Genomic DNA, 17,881 nt, shown 5'->3' with positions numbered 1-17,881 from the left:
AAATGGCTGCTGCCCTGCCCGCCTTCTGCTTTCCTGATGAAGGCTGACCCTCTGTTGCTGTTATGGGCCACTCTGTTGCTAAAACTTGTTTGTTGTGCAGTAATTGTTTTCCAAAGACAACAAGAACCTTCACTTAAAATAGCAGTTCAGAGGCTTGCTCTGGCTTTCAGTGTGTCCAGCATGGCCATTAAGACAGCAAAGTCAGAAACTGACCTACAGGGACATGGGTGAGTATGCAAGGTCTGGTTCAAGGTTACATACTCAGGCTCCACATAAGCCTTTCAAAATCATCGAGGCATTTTTCATAAATCCGAGATGTAAAATATGCATAGCATTGAGACCCCCTTTTCCCCAGAGTGGGAAGACGTTGCACCCACATGAATGTTTTGATTTCCCCACCCAGTATGTGTCTTCTGACCTTGTATTGCTTTTCTGGCTAATGGCAGCATAGAATTTCAGAAGCTGAAAAGTAGTTTTTAAAAATAATCCTTGAAAAGTGCTTAGCCTAACAAATTGCGGTTTCACATCCTGTTTTGTACTCTATTCTTTCTTATGTTGACCTCATACCCATGGTGTTTGCCATGACATGCTAAAAAAGAAAATTGTGGACTCATTTGAGTGACTTGCTTTAAATAAAAAGCATGGACTGTGGCCAGTCAATATTTGTCAACTCCTAGGTGTCTGATTTGGGACCTGGCAACACTGAACAGCCTGGATGAAGATGAAGGTCAACATTCAACAATATCCACTTGCTAGACCAACATTCTTATCACTACTAATGATGGGGCCTTTTTGGTCAAGGAGAGGTTTTCAAGTGCCTAAATCATTTCTGCCTTAAAGATGTTGAAACTGTTGCCCAACTCTTATAAAAAAAATAATAACATAAGGAAAGTCTGGGTTTTTTAATCCATGTGTTGCAAACTCATGGTCCTAGGAAGGCCAGGCTAGTAGCACAGTTGCATGTGGTCAGTTCAAGCATGAGAACAGGTGGCAACTGACACACTTATGGAGGGATGGAAACCCCTGCAGACTGGAACTATCTGTGCTGCATAAAGTGAGCAGTCACCTCGTGTCTCTATAAACAGTGATTCCCGTGGTGGAATCCACATGTCAGGGGCTGAGCTAATATGTTGAAGGCTTGTGTTGAAGGTAGCTTGTTAGCAGAATCTGATCCACATTCAGGTCACCCTTCTCTTGTGCCCCTTCTTTCTCTTTTGGACAGAATGAGTATTCTCCCACATTCTACCTCCACCATTTTATTACACAAGATTGGGAAATCCATGTTCTCTAGGAACAATTGAATGACAAGATAAGATGACATAAATTCAGGACCTCAACTTACCCAAGCCCTGGCACTTAAATTTGTTATTTTTTTTCTTGGAGCTCCTTAGCTTGAGTCCTGGCCAGGGATAAAGTACTCTAGTTAACAGTCTATTAAAAGGATATTTTATAAAGTCTCCAAAGTCTTATTCCATTTTCTATTAATAACAACCTAAATCTGAAATGATTTTGTTTCTATTTATTTTTCATCCACGTGTACAGCCATGAACTTATTTTGTACTTTAGTTTATGACAAATACAGTTTCTTTTTTTCTTTTTCCTTTTCTTTTCTTTTTTTAAATGAATCTATCGAAAAAAAGGATTCAAAGGAAAGCTTGAATTTTCTTGAACATATCTGAGCAACAGTTTCAATACTGAAGATCGATTTTTTAAACGTTTTATTTAAAAAATGTTATAGTAAAGAAAGAACAAGCTCTGAACTATCTTAAAATCCCTCTGGATTTTTTATAAGTCTCAGTTATCTCAGTGTCTCAGCAAGCGTTGATTAGATGCATAAAATTTCTCCCTAGTTTTTTAATGTAATGATTTACATTCAGTTCACAATAGTTCTCTATATAGTCTTTACCTTTGAAGGAACACCTCATGCTCTTGTTCTGTAGTGTCTGTTTTTGCCTCTTTACAATGAAGGAGGCAGGAACCAGAGAAACAAACCCATGATTGGAGGTTTAAAGTCAGAGCAGTCCTGTAAGCATCAAAGCTTGGGTTCAAGTGCATTTGAGAAAAGAAGATTTGTCCTCTGTGGTTAATTGGGCAGGCAAAGCCTGGGCCCACTCCAGGCCTTAGTTTCCTGTGTGTAAAATGAAGCATTTGCATCAGATGGTCTATAAAGTCCCTCTGGGTCTCAGATATTCTGTGGTCTGTAAAATGCAGATAATCTCTATTCTCCCAGGTTAGTGGGAGACCTAGGGCAAACTGAGATAACAGACATGCAAACTTCAGAACACAAGATGTTAATTTTCTTATGATGATTATGAAACTAATGAGAATCTAAAACGCCTTCCCCAGAAGCTGACAGTGGACCATTTAAAATGTTTTAAAGGGAAGAGAAAATGTAAGTTATGTTAGATTATTGCAGGTATCAGGACAGTAGAGACACCGAGTGTTTACATGTGTGTGCCTGAAATTCAGCTCAGTAATTACACATATTAGGCAGCCTGGAAAAGCAGGTATTGCTCACCTACTCATTTTACAGATGAAAAAAATGAAGCCCAGTAGTTGCCTAGTTTGCCCAGGGTCCCTCTGTTCAGTGTCAGAGCTGGAATTTGACTCCAGTGCTCTTCGGCTCCAAAATCCTTAACTGCTGTGAGTTGCCCAATAGGTGTGTAGAATACGCCAAGACACATGGGGGACAAAACAGTGAAGACTCTTATTTTTCCCTATTGCTACTTTTATTATCCTCCATCAGAGCTCCCTTTTCCACCTGAATGCTATCTTTTAGAGACAGGGTCTCACTCTTGTCACTCTGTCACCTGGCTGGAGTACAATGGTGTGATTATAGCTTACTGCAGCCTTGAGCTCCTGGGCTCAAGTAATCCTCCCACCTCAGCCTCCAAAGTAGCTAGGACGTGCAGTCCTAGCACTGCCACGCCTGGCTATTTTATTTTCTGTAGAGACAGGATCTCACTATGTTGCCTAGGCTGGTCTTGAACTCCTAGCCTCAAGCGATGATCCTTCTGTCTTGGCTTCTCAAAGTGTTAAGATTTAAGGTGTGAGCCACTGTGCCCAGTCTGATGATATCTTAGATTACATAGCTTTCTTATCGCTTTCAGCTCTTCAAAGTCCAGTCCTATTAAAAATTCTATTCCCACATCCGTTTCAGAGCTTCACCCTTTCCTACGTCAGGCCCAACCCAAATTGGAGACCTGCAATGAGGCTGGTCTTTCTTATCTCCTTTCTGTCCTTTGGGGCTCCTTTGGGGTCTCGGACAGGGGGTGGGGGATTAGAAGTCAACGGGACAAGGTGTTATATAACTGGCGTTATCGTGCTTCTTGCTGCTAACACTGGCTGGAGATTTTTAGTGGGGATGGGGGCTACATTTGGAGTTCTTTGACCAAAGTGCAGTTTTTGGTTAACCTCTTGCAACCCACCCTTCTCCATTTTCCAGAATCAGGCCCTGCTTCCTCATTGTCTCCTCATAGCTTGTTACTAATGAAGTCCCTCCTACTCAGCAGGCACCTTTCTCAGGTGGGCTCATCAAGATGCTTGGGTGTGGGTACCATCCATGGACATTCATGCACCTCCAATGAGCTGAACAGTGGAAGTTCACACCAAATCACTTCTGTCTTCTCCTTCACCTGCCATCAAGGGTTGCTCCAGCCAGCTTCCTGCCTTCCTGATTCAGTAGGCTCCAGACTTTTGTCCATGAATGCTTCCAAGCTCCAGGATACATCAAAAGCTCCTCTTGGCTGGCACAGCAGCGGTAGGGCCTGAGTTTCCCCACTCAGTAAATACCTAGACAGAAAGTGGGGAGGCTGTTGCTCCTTCTAGCAGGATCCTCTAATCCTTGCAGCAGAGCAGAGGGGAACACCACTCTCCTGCTGTGTGAAGAGCTCCCTGCTGACCCTCAGCTCTCCATTTTCCAATGTCTGATTTTAGAGTTGGGTAGGCCATAGGGTTGATAGTCATCAGGTAGAGTCTACCATCTTTTGATAAGTCCTGCAAGGATATTCCTAGCACCCTTCTTTGGAAGATAGGGACACTTCTCCCCAACGTTCTCAGCTTGGAGGTTTTAGCCAAACATTCCAAGACACTTGGAAAAGTCCCATTCTGTATTCTGGAAACTTTGATCCTGGCTAGGTAGTTGTTCTGAATGGCAATTACTACATTTTATAAATGACTGCACTTTCAAAGCACGCAGGCGTGGGAAGGTAGCGGTGGCTGGGAATTTAGCTAGCCCATGGTTCTCTTTTTTTTTTTTTTTTTTTTGAGACGGAGTCTCGCTCTGTCGCCCAGGCTGGAGTACAGTGGCCGGATCTCAGCTCACTGCAAGCTCCGCCTCCCGGGTTTACGCCATTCTCCTGCCTCAGCCTCCCGAGTAGCTGGGACTACAGGCGCCCGCCACCTTGCCCGGCTAGGTTTTTTTTTTTTGTATTTTTTAGTAGAGACGGGGTTTCACCGTGTTAGCCAGGATGGTCTCAATCTCCTGACCTCGTGATCCGCCCGTCTCGGCCTCCCAAAGTGCTGGGTTACAGGCTTGAGCCACCGCGCCCGGCTGGTTCTCTTTTTTTATAGCTAGCCCCATGCCCTCAGCCTTCTTTTCCAGAGAGGCATCTTCACAGAGTAAGACATCTTTGGGGCCCTTATTCATCTCAAATGGGAAATTCCAGGAAGGCAGAAATAGTTCTCAAGGAGAACATAGGTGCCCAGGCTGAGAGAAGCTTAAGTGCTGCCCAGGAGATGACTTCTCTCTTAACTTTCTATCCCCTAACAATGGTCTTTATTTTCAAGTTGTGTGTTTGCTTCTTTCACAGCTCTGGGATGTCTGGGCACTGAGGTGCTTGTGAAGAGCCCAAGACCTAACTCTGCTCCCAACCAAGGAAAAAGGGAGTCTATTGAGAGGCTCCCATGTACCAAGCATTGTATTATGCAAAACACTTTACAGTGCATGATCTCTTTTCTTTTTTCCTGAAAGCAACATGTCCCCTTCTTCCACTTACTTTTGCAGCCCAGGTGTCCATAGCCCTATGCTAAAATACATAAATAAACAAACAAATAAATATATTAAGAGTGACAGGCAAGATCCCTATTGTCAAGGATATTAATTGCCTTTGAACAAAATGATACCAATTTGGAAGCGGCTATGTAGATGGATGTTAATTTAACCTGGATGTGAGTAGCCAAATACCTGCTTTTTTCTGGCTTTTGATGCCAAGGGTGAAGGGCTCAGGGTCAAATCTTTAAGGTCAGGCTTTTTCTCTCTTTCTCTCTCTCTCTTTTTTTTTTTTTTTCCACATTAGGTCATTATTTTTCCTGAGTAGGACACTGGAGAGTTGCTCATGGGTTTTATTTCCTCGATGCCACTGCATATTCACCTATTTCTGATGTTGGCAATAATTCCAGTGCCAATCACCAGCTTTCTATATTTATCGGCAGCTGCTTCAGTGATGTGGAAACAATTTTCTCAACAGCTGAAAAACATGAAGATAGAGAGTAGGACATTTTGTTCTTTATGAGAGAGCTTAGTTGGAGTGAGCGTGGAAGGAGTGAGCAATCTAGCACGAACCTTTTGTCTCTGCATCTTTTCCACTCTCTCCAGCACAATGTCAGGCTGAAGTGAAGACCATGGCTTTGTCCAGACAGGAGTGGGTAGGCTCTGTGAAATCCACCAGAATACTTCGGGTCAGGATTCTGACGTGGGCTGGTATTCTCTTATCTAGGTGATGCTCTTTGTTCATTTGCTTCATTTGTATCTTAAGGTTTGGCAGGAAGGAGGCTTAACCCTAGCCTTTACTTCCAGCCCAACCTTACCAGCTGGCTGGCTTTAAGCATTCAGTGAATATTTTTCCATGAAACATGTAGTGTGGCTGTCCCCCATGAGGCACCATGCAGGGCACAGAAGATCTGAGTGGCATAGACATCACCTGTGAAGTCAGAGGGCTTCCGGTCTGTAAGGCACTTTAACTAGAATTATTGTGAAGACTAAATGGTACCAAGTTTACAAAGCCCTCACATGGTACCTGATTCTAGAAAGCCCTCAGTGCAGAATGATCATAGTGGCGAGGCAGGAAAACTGAGTCTAGAGACTGGGAGCCTAAGGTGAACCCGCGGCTGACTTCTTAGAATTAAACCAAAAGGAAAACTTCAGTCTCTGATTGGTCATGGGCCAGTCCTTCACTTCAGCCTCTGATTAGTTGCAGGTCAAGCTTCCACTTCAGCCTCTGATTGGCTGTGGGCCAATCCTTCATTCGTATGGGGTGTAACTCCCCTTCAGCTTCTGATTGGCTGTGGGCCAATCCTTCATTTGTATAGGGTGTAACTCCGCTTCAGCCTCTGATTGGCTGTGGGCCAATCCTTCATTTGTATAGGGTATAACTCCCCTTCAGCCTCTGATCGGCTGTGGGCCAATCCTTCATTTGTATAGGGTGTAACTCCGCTTCAGCCTCTGATTGGCTGCAGGCCAAGCCCTCAAGACTTTCTATCCCCTAACAATGGTTTTTATTTTCAAGTTGTGTGTTTGCTTCGTTCACAGCTCTGGGATATCTGGTCACTGAGGTGCTTGTAAAGAGCCCAAGACCTAACTCTGCCCCCAACCAAGGAAAACGGGAGTCTATTGAGAGGCTCATATGTACCAAGCATTGTATTATGCAAAACACTTTACAGTGCATGATCTCTTTTCTTCCTTATGGCAGCCTAGGCAATGGCTGTTGTCAGCATTTTACAGATGAAGAAATGAGGGTTTGGAGAGAGTAACTTGCTCAAGTCTTCCTGACACCAAAGCCCATGCCACCCTACCTTCCCCACACCATCCACCTCCCTGAACCTCACTGGTGGTGCAGGAGGGAGACTGCAAACAACTCTGTCAACCTCCTTGTGCCCATCCAATGTCATTTGTAAAAATGAAAAGCCATCTCTGAAAGTTGATTTTCGCCTTCAAAAATTCTATTGAACAGCAGCTTCCTTATTATTTAAATCTTTGCTGCCACCTAGTGGGAATTATGTAATTAGAAGAATAAAGAAAAATTTCAGTTAGACTTGAATTAAAAAACTGTCCATTTCATCCTGTAAAAGGCAAAACTATGTAGACGGTGAAATGATCAGTGGTTTTCAGGAGTTAGGAGGAGGGAGGGATGAAAAGGCGGGGTACAGAGAGTTTTTAGGGTAGTGACACTACTGTGTATGATACTGTAATAGCGGGTACATGTCATTATATCTTTGTCCAAACTCAGAATGTCCAACATCAAGACTGAACCCTAATGTAAACTGTGGACTCTGGGCTATCATGATGTGTCAGTGTCGGTTCATTAATTGTAACAACGGTTCCACTCTGGTGGGGGATGTTGCTAACCGGGGAGGCTGTCGCGGGTAGGGACCGGGGTTGTATCGGAAATCTCTGTACCCTCTGCTCAATTTTGCTGTGAACCTACACCTGCTCTAAAAATAGTCTTTTTTAAAAAAACGATCAATTTTCTTATATCCATACTGTGCTCCTAAACTTTAAAAATTATATTTTTAAACAAATATCATGGCCTTCCATTTTTATCTTTATAGTAAACTACCAGATGTGAAATTCCTTTTATAAAAATTTTGGTCAGGTGTTGGAATTATTATAAACCCCAGCTTTTAAAAATGCTTAATCTTTTGTGACCATCTAACATACACTCATTTGTGCATGACCTTCTAATATGTACTCATATGTGTATTAGATAATGAGCTATACATTAAGAAATTCTAATTTGCAGTATTCAGAACTTGTATTTTTAAATGTTATAAATAGTCAAATTTTTTACATTACCATGGTTTAAAAATTCAAACAACACAGAGGATGTGAAGTTAAACAGTAAAGTCCTCCTCCAGAGAGGGAAGTTTCTTCAGAATTTTTAATGTTTTCCCCCAGAAATGTTCTATTCTGGGACTAGGACACACACACCATTTTCTTTACTACTTTTTTATGAATGGGCTTATGCTATGCTTACTGTTCTATGGCCTGCTTTTTTCACTTGATCTATTTTGAACATCTTTCCATGCCAGAGCACAAATCTGCCTCGTTCTTTTGAGCAGCATATAGTATTCCATTATCGACTATACTATAATTTATTTAACTGGCCCTTCGCTGATGTCCATATCGCCTATTCCCAGTTTTTGTCGTTAGGGAAATGCTGTAGGGAATATGTGCGTGCACATACATGCTTTTGCAAATATATTTGTAGAATAAAATCTTAGACCTAAAATAATTACTGGATCTCAAGGTTACATGAACACCCACTGATCAAGATCACCAAAAATACATGTCATCAAAAAAAAATAAAAAAGCGGGTCAGGTTTATTTAACTAGCTGCAGGGGAAGCCAGAGGAATCGTGAGCCCACTCTGGGTGCAGTTTGGAGGAGTTTTCACAGCATTTGGGCTTGTGCTGGGTTATTTTATTTTATTTTATTTTATTTCTTTATTTATTGAAATGGAGCTTCGTTCTTGTTGCCCAGCCTGGAGTGCAACAGCATGATCTCAGCTCACTGCAACCTCTGCCTCCCAGGTTCAAGCAATTCTGCCTCAGCCTCCTGAGTAGCTGGGATTACAGGCGTCCGCCACCACGCCCGGCTAATTTTTTGTATTTAGTAGAGACGAGGTTTCACCATGTTACGTCAGGCTGATCTTGAACTCCTGACCTCAGGTGATCCATCCACCTCGGCCTCCCAAAGTTCTGGGACTGTAGGCTTGTGACACCGCACCCAGCCCATGTGCTAGGTAATTTTAAAGAAGATTCAAAGGAGCAGAAGCAGTTCTAGGTTAAGCATTGTCAAGAAGCAGGGCCAGGTCAGTGATTGGGTCTCTTAGGTTTTTCTGGATGGTCAGATAATTAAAGTTGGGCTAGAAGGATCATTAGGAAAGCAGTGGCAGCCATGGATGTGGTCAGAAGAGGGGGCTGTTTCATCACTTTAGGTTACCAAGTGGCCTCGTCTCTGTCTTGGTCCAAACCCGGCCACTAAGTGGCCTTGCCAGGGCATGGCTTTATTCTGTGTGTGTTCCGTATGATCAGTTGGGAGCACCGTGGCCAACCTGACACGTGCTTGCTTTCATTCTCTCAGGTACATTGATTTGGAAAATGTCTGTAGATGTTGAAGTTGCTTTCCAGAAAGTTTGCACCACTTTATAGTCTTCTGGGTTCTTTTAAATACCCAACTCCCCTAACAGAATGAAGCAGTCAATAATCAGATTAATTATGGCAATTGTAATAATAGCAAATGTTTCTGGTCACTTCCAATGTGCCATCTACTGCTAAATCTATTAAATGCCCTGAATCCTCATCAGAGGCCTGAGACCAGGTGCTGACAACATTCCCACTTCCCTAAGAAGAAACCCAGGCTTCAAAAGGATGTAACTTGCCTTGATCACATAGCTAGCCAACAAGGAGTTAGCTGGGGTTCAGGACTGGGATGTCTTATTCCAGGCCCACACTCTTTACTATGAAGAAATAATTTCTCCTTTATTATCCTTCCAGGAGCCTGCCAAGGAGAATTGAAAGCTAAGGAATTAAGAGCCATTTAACTGATGATCACAAATCTTTGAAAGGCTAGTTTGGGTTGATAAGGAAGTAGGGTCCCATTTACAAAAATGAGATTTACAGGCAGCCTTCCAGGAGTAATCACGTATATAGTGTTAGGCGAGGCATCAGCATAAAGTGCTGAGTTGTTCACAGTGCCTCAATTAATAAATGCCTATGAGTACTTTCTTAAAATCACAGCCAAGACACTATAATTAAATATTCTCTGTGTGATCTGTAGCTCAGATGGTGCATGAAAAAACCCCAAGTAAGCAGATGGGTGAAGGACACCCATCCTCTTAGATCCATGGACGTTCGTGAAGCTTCCATGCTGTGTCCTTCCGAGGACACAGCCTGCGAGACTTCACCGAGAAAGATTTTGTGCAGGGAAAGAAACTGACCTGAGATGGTGCTTGAGTAAATATTGATTGAGTGCATGATGGGCACACAGTGGGGTTGAAATTGGGCTGCCTGCTTGGATTTAGCAAAGGAAATGTGTAGTAACCACTGGCGGCTGCTCTTTTTCAGATTGTGCTGGCTGTGGAAGAGATATCAAGAATGGGCAGGCACTGCTGGCGCTGGATAAGCAGTGGCACTTGGGGTGCTTTAAATGCAAGTCCTGCGGGAAGGTCCTCACCGGGGAGTACATCAGCAAGTAAGGCTGGGTGCGGGCACGCGTTCCTTTCAGTGGGCACCAGGCGTTGTGGTTCTTCTGCAGGTCCTGGTCTCAGGGGCCCCATGCTGTCAAAGGTGCTGAAATTGTTCACATCCTGCCGTCAGAATGAACTTGTTGCTATAAAACTTTTGAAAAGAATTGTATTCTTCTGCTTTGGCTACTATAAACCTAATGAAATGTTAATCATTGCCGGATTTAACAATGACAGTGTTATACTATATGTCATCACCAATTAAGCATTTAATAATTTCCCTGTTGCTATTCATTCTCCTATGAGGAACTAGTAAGCCTTTGTCCTCCCTCCAGGGCTGGAGTACATTTATAGACGCCCCCCAAAAACACGCAAAGCCTAAGTTGTCAGCCCTTTAGGACTGTGCACAAAACAGCCTGCCAGGAAATGGGCTCATGTTCAATAACAGTGGATAATAGCTACAGTTAAGGAAGTGAGGGTTTTTTAAAAAAACAAATGTAGCCTGGCAATGAGGGGAAATTTTCCACTGTATACCTTTTTATGCCTCAAAAAAAACTTTTCTGCTGGGCGCAGTGGCTCACACTTGTAATCTCAACACTTGAGAGGCCAAAGTGGGAGGATCACTTGAGCTCAGGAGTTCGAGACCAGGCTGAGCAACATAGCGAGACCTCATCTCTACTAATATAACTAACTAACTAAATAAATAAATAAATAAGCCAGGCATGGTGGCACATGCCTGTAGTCCCAGCTACTTGGGAGTCTGAGGTGGGAAGATTGCTTGAGCCCAGGAGATCAAGGCTGCAGTGAGCTATTATCGCACCACTGCACCCCAGTCAGGGCAACTGAGTGAGACCCTGTCTCAAAAAATAAACAAATACATTCATTCATTCATTCATTCATTCATTCATTTCCCAACCACATGAAATCACCTATTCAAAAATATTAATGAATGTAGTTTAAAAATATAATGAAACAAACAAAAGGTTGCTTTGGCCCCACCCACTAGAAATCTGATTCTACAGACCCAGGGTAAAGCTGAAACACCTGCATTGAAAGGGCAAGAAGGCCGGGTGCGGTGGCTCATGCCTGTAATCCCAGCCCTTTGGGAGTCCGAGGTGGGTGGATCACCTGAGGTTGAGAGTTCGAGACCAGCCTGGCCAATATGGTGAAACCCGTCTTTACTAAAAATACAAAAAAGGAGCCAGGTGTGGTATTGGGCACCTACAACCCCAGCTACTTGGGAGGCTGAGACAGGAGAATTGCTTGAACCCGGGAAGCGGAGGTTACAGTGAGCTGAGATCGCGCCACTGCACTCCAGCCTGGCGACAGAGCCAGACTCTGTCTGAAAAAAAAAAAGAAAAAAGAAAAGGCAAGAAGCTCTTCAGGTGACCATGATGGACAAAGTAAGAAGACAGGTACCTGGCTTCTAACGGAACATTGCAAACTGTGCAGTGGTGGGTAATTGACAGTCTAGAGTGGCACTCTATAGCTTTACCATGCAATCACACACAGGATATAATACTTTTCCTGTGCTCCAAGGTAAATGGAGGAGGTTGCCTGAGCTGGAGGAGGCAGCCATGGGCCCCGGAGGCCTCCTGAGAGCTGAGGAGGTGGTGTCTGGAGGCTGTTCAGAGGCTGTAGTCTGGCATGTGGGCCCCTTGTGGTGGGGGGATGAACGCTGAGCCCACATCTGATGGGCTCAGTGTTCTTTTTCTCTTTTTCTTTTTCTTTTCTTTTTGGAGATTGGGTCTCATGCTGTCACCCAGGCTGGATTGCAATGGCGTGATCTTGGCTCACTGCAACCTCCGCCTCCTGGGTTCAAGTAATTCTCCTGCCTCAGCCTCCTGAGTAGCTGGGATTTACAGCTGTGCGCCACCACACCTGGCTAATTTTTGTATTTTCTTTAGTAGAAACAGGGCTTCCCGTGTTGGCCAGACTGGTCTCAAACTCCTGACCTCAGCTGATCCACCCACCTTGGCCTCCCAAAGTACTGGGACTACAGGCATAAGCCACCGTGCCTGGCCTCAGTGTCATATTATTAAATATACATATTATATACATTAACAATATTTTATAGCTTTGCCTTTATTGTGGTTTTAATGAAATTGTCTCTAGTGTTTTGCCTTCAGGTGTGATATTGCCTATTGATTTGCCAGTATCTTCTTCAGGTTCATTAATCCCATTCTTTCTCTGGTTTATTAAATATTGTTATGTGGCCCCAGTGGGCTCAGTGCTCCTCCACGCCCAGGGGGCCTGTGGAGAGAGAATGCTGCCAGGCTTTCTGCTCGTTAGCTCTGAGACAGTACAAAATCAACAAGGGTGATCATATGACGACATGGCCGTTTCGCCTGTGTGGCACCGAGAGCCACAAAGCGCTCTCTGGATCATTTCGCTTGTGGTTTTGATCATGTCTGGCCAGGTCCGACTGGATTACCAGGCATGTGAACACTGGGTGGGAGAAAATACGTCCTGCCCTTCTGTGGAAAGACCTTGGAGAAATGTGGTTTTGGTGTCTTCTCCAGCCCCTGGCCACCTCCTCAGGAGCTGAACACGCTTTTGTCTTGCAGGGATGGTGCCCCGTACTGTGAAAAGGACTACCAGGGACTCTTTGGGGTGAAATGTGAGGCATGTCACCAGTTTATCACAGGGAAAGTTCTGGAGGTAAGTGGCAGACCGGCTCCCTCACAGCGACCGCCATCTTCCTCAGCGGCCCTCAGAAACACACAAGACGGGGACCCTTTCCCGCCTTCTCCATTTTTTTTTTACCTGTGGAGAAAGAAAATAGTTGCAGGTGACTGTCTTTGGGAATTACGGTGCTGCACTCTCCTCAAAGGCTCACGTGGAAATTAGAATGATGGAGAATTTGCAAAGGAAAAAAAAAAAAGAATGATAAAGGTTCTGGTGGGAGTTATGTAGGAGAGGCTATATTAGACCATTTTCATTTTTAGAAGTTAGACAAGAGTAAATGAAGAGGATGCGAAATCGTGTGTATACATCCGTGTGTGCGTGTGTGCATATGTGTATGCATGCATTTCTGGGCGTGTGCAGATTCAGGGAGCAGAGGCTCAGAATGGAAGCTAAGAAAGGAAGGGTGGGGGAAAGGTAGAGGCATTGGCTTCCCCAGCCTTCAAAAACCACATCCTGTGTGACCCAGAGCACCCTGTAGCCGGGGCTGAGCTGAAGCCTGTCAAGTTCAGGTGCCACCGCCTCCAGCTGGGGAGCTTTCTTCCTGCTTTCTCAGCAGCTGCCACACAGGCTTCTGCCTCTGGGCTGAGCCAGTTCCTCTGGGGTGAGACACAGAATTCTGGGGCCAGAGTTCAGAAGGAGTCACTACCCTACTTCTCCCAGGCCTGTGGGGTGTCAGCCAGGTCCAAGGAAAAAGTAAGACTGCCTCACCCGTGGCCCACCTGCCAGGGTGGAGAGTATGACCCAAGCAGAGGTGGATCAGGAAGCCTCACAACTAGGGGGATGACTACAGGTCCTGCAGCTTGTCACCGTGCTTAGTCAGGCACCAGGCTGCTGAATCCGCAGAGCCATGTTCCACCTTCCCAGCAGGGCATGTTTCAGAGACCCAGACACAGATCCAAGGCACCCCCACCAGGGTGTTTCTGGGCTGCACTGTCTCTTCCGTGGGTTTCACAGCAAAGGTCCAGCGTGGCCCCCTAAATCCCACTGTAAGCCCTTTCCACAAAGCACAGAGGGGCCAGCATTGGCTGTGTGCTGGGACCTGGGCAGCTGATTGCACTTGGGAGAGAAGGGTGTGATTGTGGTCAAATGCAGTTGCCTCTTAGCCCGAGGAAGAGGGTTCTGGGAAGAGGGAGCAACACCTGCAGGGGCGCAGAGGTGAGGAAAAGCACAGCATACATAAGAAATGTCAGTTGGGCAGGAGCACGGATGTGACAGATGATGCTGGAGAAGTGGGCAGGGTCCCAAGAGTGACATTCTGGAGTTTGGGTGTTACCCTAAAAGCGGTGGGAAGCCATTGAACTGCTTGTAGCTGGAGTGTCATGTGATTAGACCAGGTTGTTGTGTAAAGAACATATGAGAGTTCTCAAATCTATGTACACACATGTTCACAGCAGCACTATTCACATCAGCCAAAAGGTAGAAACAACCCAAAGTCCATCAGCAGGTGAATGGATAACAACACGTGGTGTATCCGTCTAGTGGAATATCATCCAGCCTTGCAGCAGTGCTGCCTACCACAGGATGAGCCTTTAGAACACACTAAGTCAAAGAAACCAGCCACAAAAGGCCACATATTATATGATGTGGTTTACATAAAATATCTAGAATAGGTAAATCCATACAGATAGAAAGCAGATTGGTAGTTGCCAAGGGCTGGGGGAAGGGGAAATAGGAAATTACTGCTTTACGGATACAGGATTTCCTTTTGGGGTGATAAAAATATTTTGGAATTAGATAGAGGAGGTGGTTGCATAGCATTGTGAATGAATGTACTAAGTGCCACTGAAGTGTTCACTTAAAAATGGTTAATTTTATGGTACGTGCATTTCAGCTCAGATTTTTTTTAAATGACTGGGAAGGGAGTTGAGGTGGAGACAGAACAGCTAGGAGGCTACTACAGAACTCTGGGCACAAAACGATGGTGGCACTGGCTGGAGTGGAGCCTGAGAAATGGGCCCCCACCCTCTGCACACACAGAAAGGGTGGAACGAGTTCTCTCGTAGCCTTTCCAATAAAGCTTTATTGACCCAAGGGCACTTCAAAACTAGTGTCTTGACTAGGGAGAAAGAAGCATATCCCCAGGAAGGCTGTTGGAGAAGATGGATGGGACCCACCTGAAGGGGAGCTTGGAGTCCGAGCAGTCCCATCACAGTGCTCAGAGCATGATGCAGTGGTTGATGCCTCCCCTCCTGGCCCTGAGTCTATCCCTCATCCCTCCCGAGAGAGCTCTTCTCAGAAGTGCCCTGACTGGGGCCTGACACCATTTCCCATGATGTCATTCCTGAGTTTGATCTCTTGTGGAGGACTGAAATAAACCTGTTGAGTTGGGAGCAACTTGGAAATTTCCTTCTCCTCCTCCTCCTCCTTTCTTCTTCTTCTTCCTCTTCTTCCTCCTTCCTCCTTCCTTCTTCTCCTTCTCCTCCCTCCTCTTCCCTCCTCCTCCCTTCTCACTTCTCCCTCCTCCTTCCTCCGTTCTTCCTTCTAACTTCTTTCTTCTTTCTTCCTTCTTCCTTCTTTGTTGTCGTCATCTTCTTTTCTTTTCTTTTTTTATTTTTTTTAAGAGACAGGGTTTTGCTCTGTTGCCCAGGCTGGAGTGCAGTGGTACAAGCATACCTCACTGCAACTTTGAACTCCTGCTCAAGCTATCCTCCTGCCACAGCTCCCTGAGTAGCTGGGACTACAGGTGCATGCCATCACACCCACCTAATTTTGTTATTTTTTGTAAAGCATGGGAGTCTCATTCTATTGTCCAGACTGCTCTCTAACTCCTGGTCTCAGGCAGTCCTCTCGCCTCAGCCTCCCAAAGTGCTGAGATTACAGGCATGAGCAACCAAGCCTGGCCCTCATAAAAAAAAAAAAAAAAAAAGAAAAGAAAAAAAAAAAAAAACAATGGAACATCAGAATGATTTCCCAGATGTCCAGCTGTACAAAGAGAGGCGAGAAAACACTGAACGCGATCCCCACATTTGTGACAGCCATGTTTGCAGTCTTTTTAGTCCACATGTGGAGCTGTGTTCCCCCAAAACATGTTGGGGAGGGAAAAGGGCTCTGTGTGTGTGTGTCTGAGTGTGTGTGTGTGTGTGTGTGTGTGTGTACGCGCACGCGCGTGTTGATACCCTTCAGATTTAGCTCGACAGCTGTGGGGAAGAAAATCTAAAATAAAGCTAGATCCAAGAACATGCCGTTTGGAAGAAACATCTGCTCACTCTGTTTTCTCCTTCAAGACCTGAGTCATTTGGCTTTCCCTGTGGCTGCAGAGGCCTCTTCTCAAATTGGCTTCAGGTTTCTGTGAAGGCCGTTTTGTGAGGCTTAAGACTTGGAGACTTTCCATTTGGGGCTTTCCGAGTTGAGACGTCTGGGAGTAGTTTGCACCATGTTCAGCCTCAGATTCAGAATCCATCCAGCAGATGTAGTCCTCAGATGGGCGTGTGAGCTAGAAAAATGTCCTGCAGGGTTATCACGCTGACGTGTGACAGCTTGTGAGTCAGTTTGGCTTGGTTACCAACACAAAGCAGGGCGGTCTCCACACACTCCTCCCTTGGCCTCTCATGCTTGGGTCTTGGTGGTGGGGAAATTTTATGATGGTGGTACATCTTGCTATAAATGGTACATTTTGTAAATACTGTGAACCTTGGGTTTTTGTGGTTTTTTATATTTATTTTATCCACAGATAAATTTATTTTATCCCTTTACAAATGTATTAGTTTTCTGTGTCAGCTGCAGCAGCAGTGGCTTAAAACAACAAGCTTACACAGCTCTTGAGGTTCTTGAGGTTAGTTCTTAAACTGAGTTTTCTCGGTTCTTGAGGTGAGACGTCTGCAAGCAAGGTGCGGCAGGGCCATGCTGTCTCTGAAGGCTCTGGGGAAGGGCCTTTCCTCGCCTCTCCGAGTTTCTGATGGCTCTGCATGTTCCTTAGCTCGTGGCAGCCTCCCAGTCTCTGGCTTTGTCTTCACATGGCCGCCTATTCCGTGTTGTCTCCTTTTCTCTGTTACAGTTCCCTCTGCCTCTTTCCTGTAAAGGCACTTGTCGTTGGATTCAGGGCCCACCCAGATAATCCAAGATGACCTCCCCATCTCGGGATCCTTCACTTAGTTACATCTACAAAGACCCTTCTCCCAAATAAGCGTTCACAGGTTCCATGGATTTGATAGGGAGTCTCTTTTGGTGACGATCAGGTCACCATTCAACCTGCTCAAGTAAGCCTGGGAAATCACACAAATATCATCCCAGCGAGGACTGCAGACCCTGTGTGGTTTTAATTTAACACTCACTGAGTTCTAAGAGGACCCAAAGGCCTCTCTAGTGTGGTGTCACCAGAGATGCCATCAGACACCTGAGGGACCTTTGAGAAAGAGAAAGGTCACTGGACAATGATAGAGAAGAGATGCTCCAGGTCTGGCTGTGTCACTCATTCCTGAGTGACTTGGGGCAGGTTGTTCAGCCTCTTGGGGCTGTCTTCATTTCCCAGGTAAAGGGACTGGCATGTAACCTCCTAACAGCCCTCGAGTTCTCTGTCTCTGTCATTCCTTAATCCTTGTAAGCCCGGAAAATCACATCAGCTTGAAGGGGTGGGGAGGTGAGCCTGAGCACCAGCGGGTCAGTGAAAAGGCTCTGGGTGGCAGCCAATCTGAATCTGTACTCACCAACTGGGGGTCCTTGGGCAAGAATTGCCACTTCTTTGAGCCTCAGTTTTCTTTTCTTTAAGTGCAAGAATTGAAAATATGCATGTAATTCCAAGACTTGGGCTGCTAGACCTCCTGGAGTCACTTCAGCTCTAAAGATCTGAGTTCTAGAATTCTCATGTCTTGGCTGTAAGGGATCAGACAGAGCCAATGGTTATTTTTTTCTGGAAACCAGCACGTAGCACTCAGCATAGAGCCTACACTCAAATTGTAGCTTGATTTCTCATCACTTGCTTTCAGTTTTGTTTTCGACAGCAAGATTCTCTTTTTAGGGAGATCTTGCTATAAATGGTACATCTTCAAATGCTTCTGCTGATTAACTTATAA

General features: G+C 45.1%; 1 protein-coding gene across 6 annotated transcripts in view; it reads left to right on the top strand.

Moving 5' to 3' along the window:
- The window catches only part of ABLIM1 (actin binding LIM protein 1), a 251,805-nt gene that overhangs the window by 123,670 nt on the left and 110,254 nt on the right, over positions 1 to 17,881 (top strand). For all 6 annotated transcript variants that reach the window (XM_025395745.1, XM_025395743.1, XM_025395747.1 and 3 more), the window contains exons 5-6: positions 10,066 to 10,192; positions 12,752 to 12,845. In XM_025395745.1, coding sequence (XP_025251530.1) covers positions 10,066 to 10,192; positions 12,752 to 12,845 — 221 coding nt within the window. The remainder of the gene's footprint in view (positions 1 to 10,065; positions 10,193 to 12,751; positions 12,846 to 17,881) is intronic.

Source organism: Theropithecus gelada, chromosome 9 (genome assembly GCF_003255815.1).
Source record: "Theropithecus gelada isolate Dixy chromosome 9, Tgel_1.0, whole genome shotgun sequence".
In the NCBI taxonomy this organism is placed as follows: domain Eukaryota; kingdom Metazoa; phylum Chordata; class Mammalia; order Primates; family Cercopithecidae; genus Theropithecus; species Theropithecus gelada.
The sequence above is the reverse complement of the archived record's forward strand: the minus strand, read 5'-3'. Positions and strand labels throughout refer to the sequence as shown.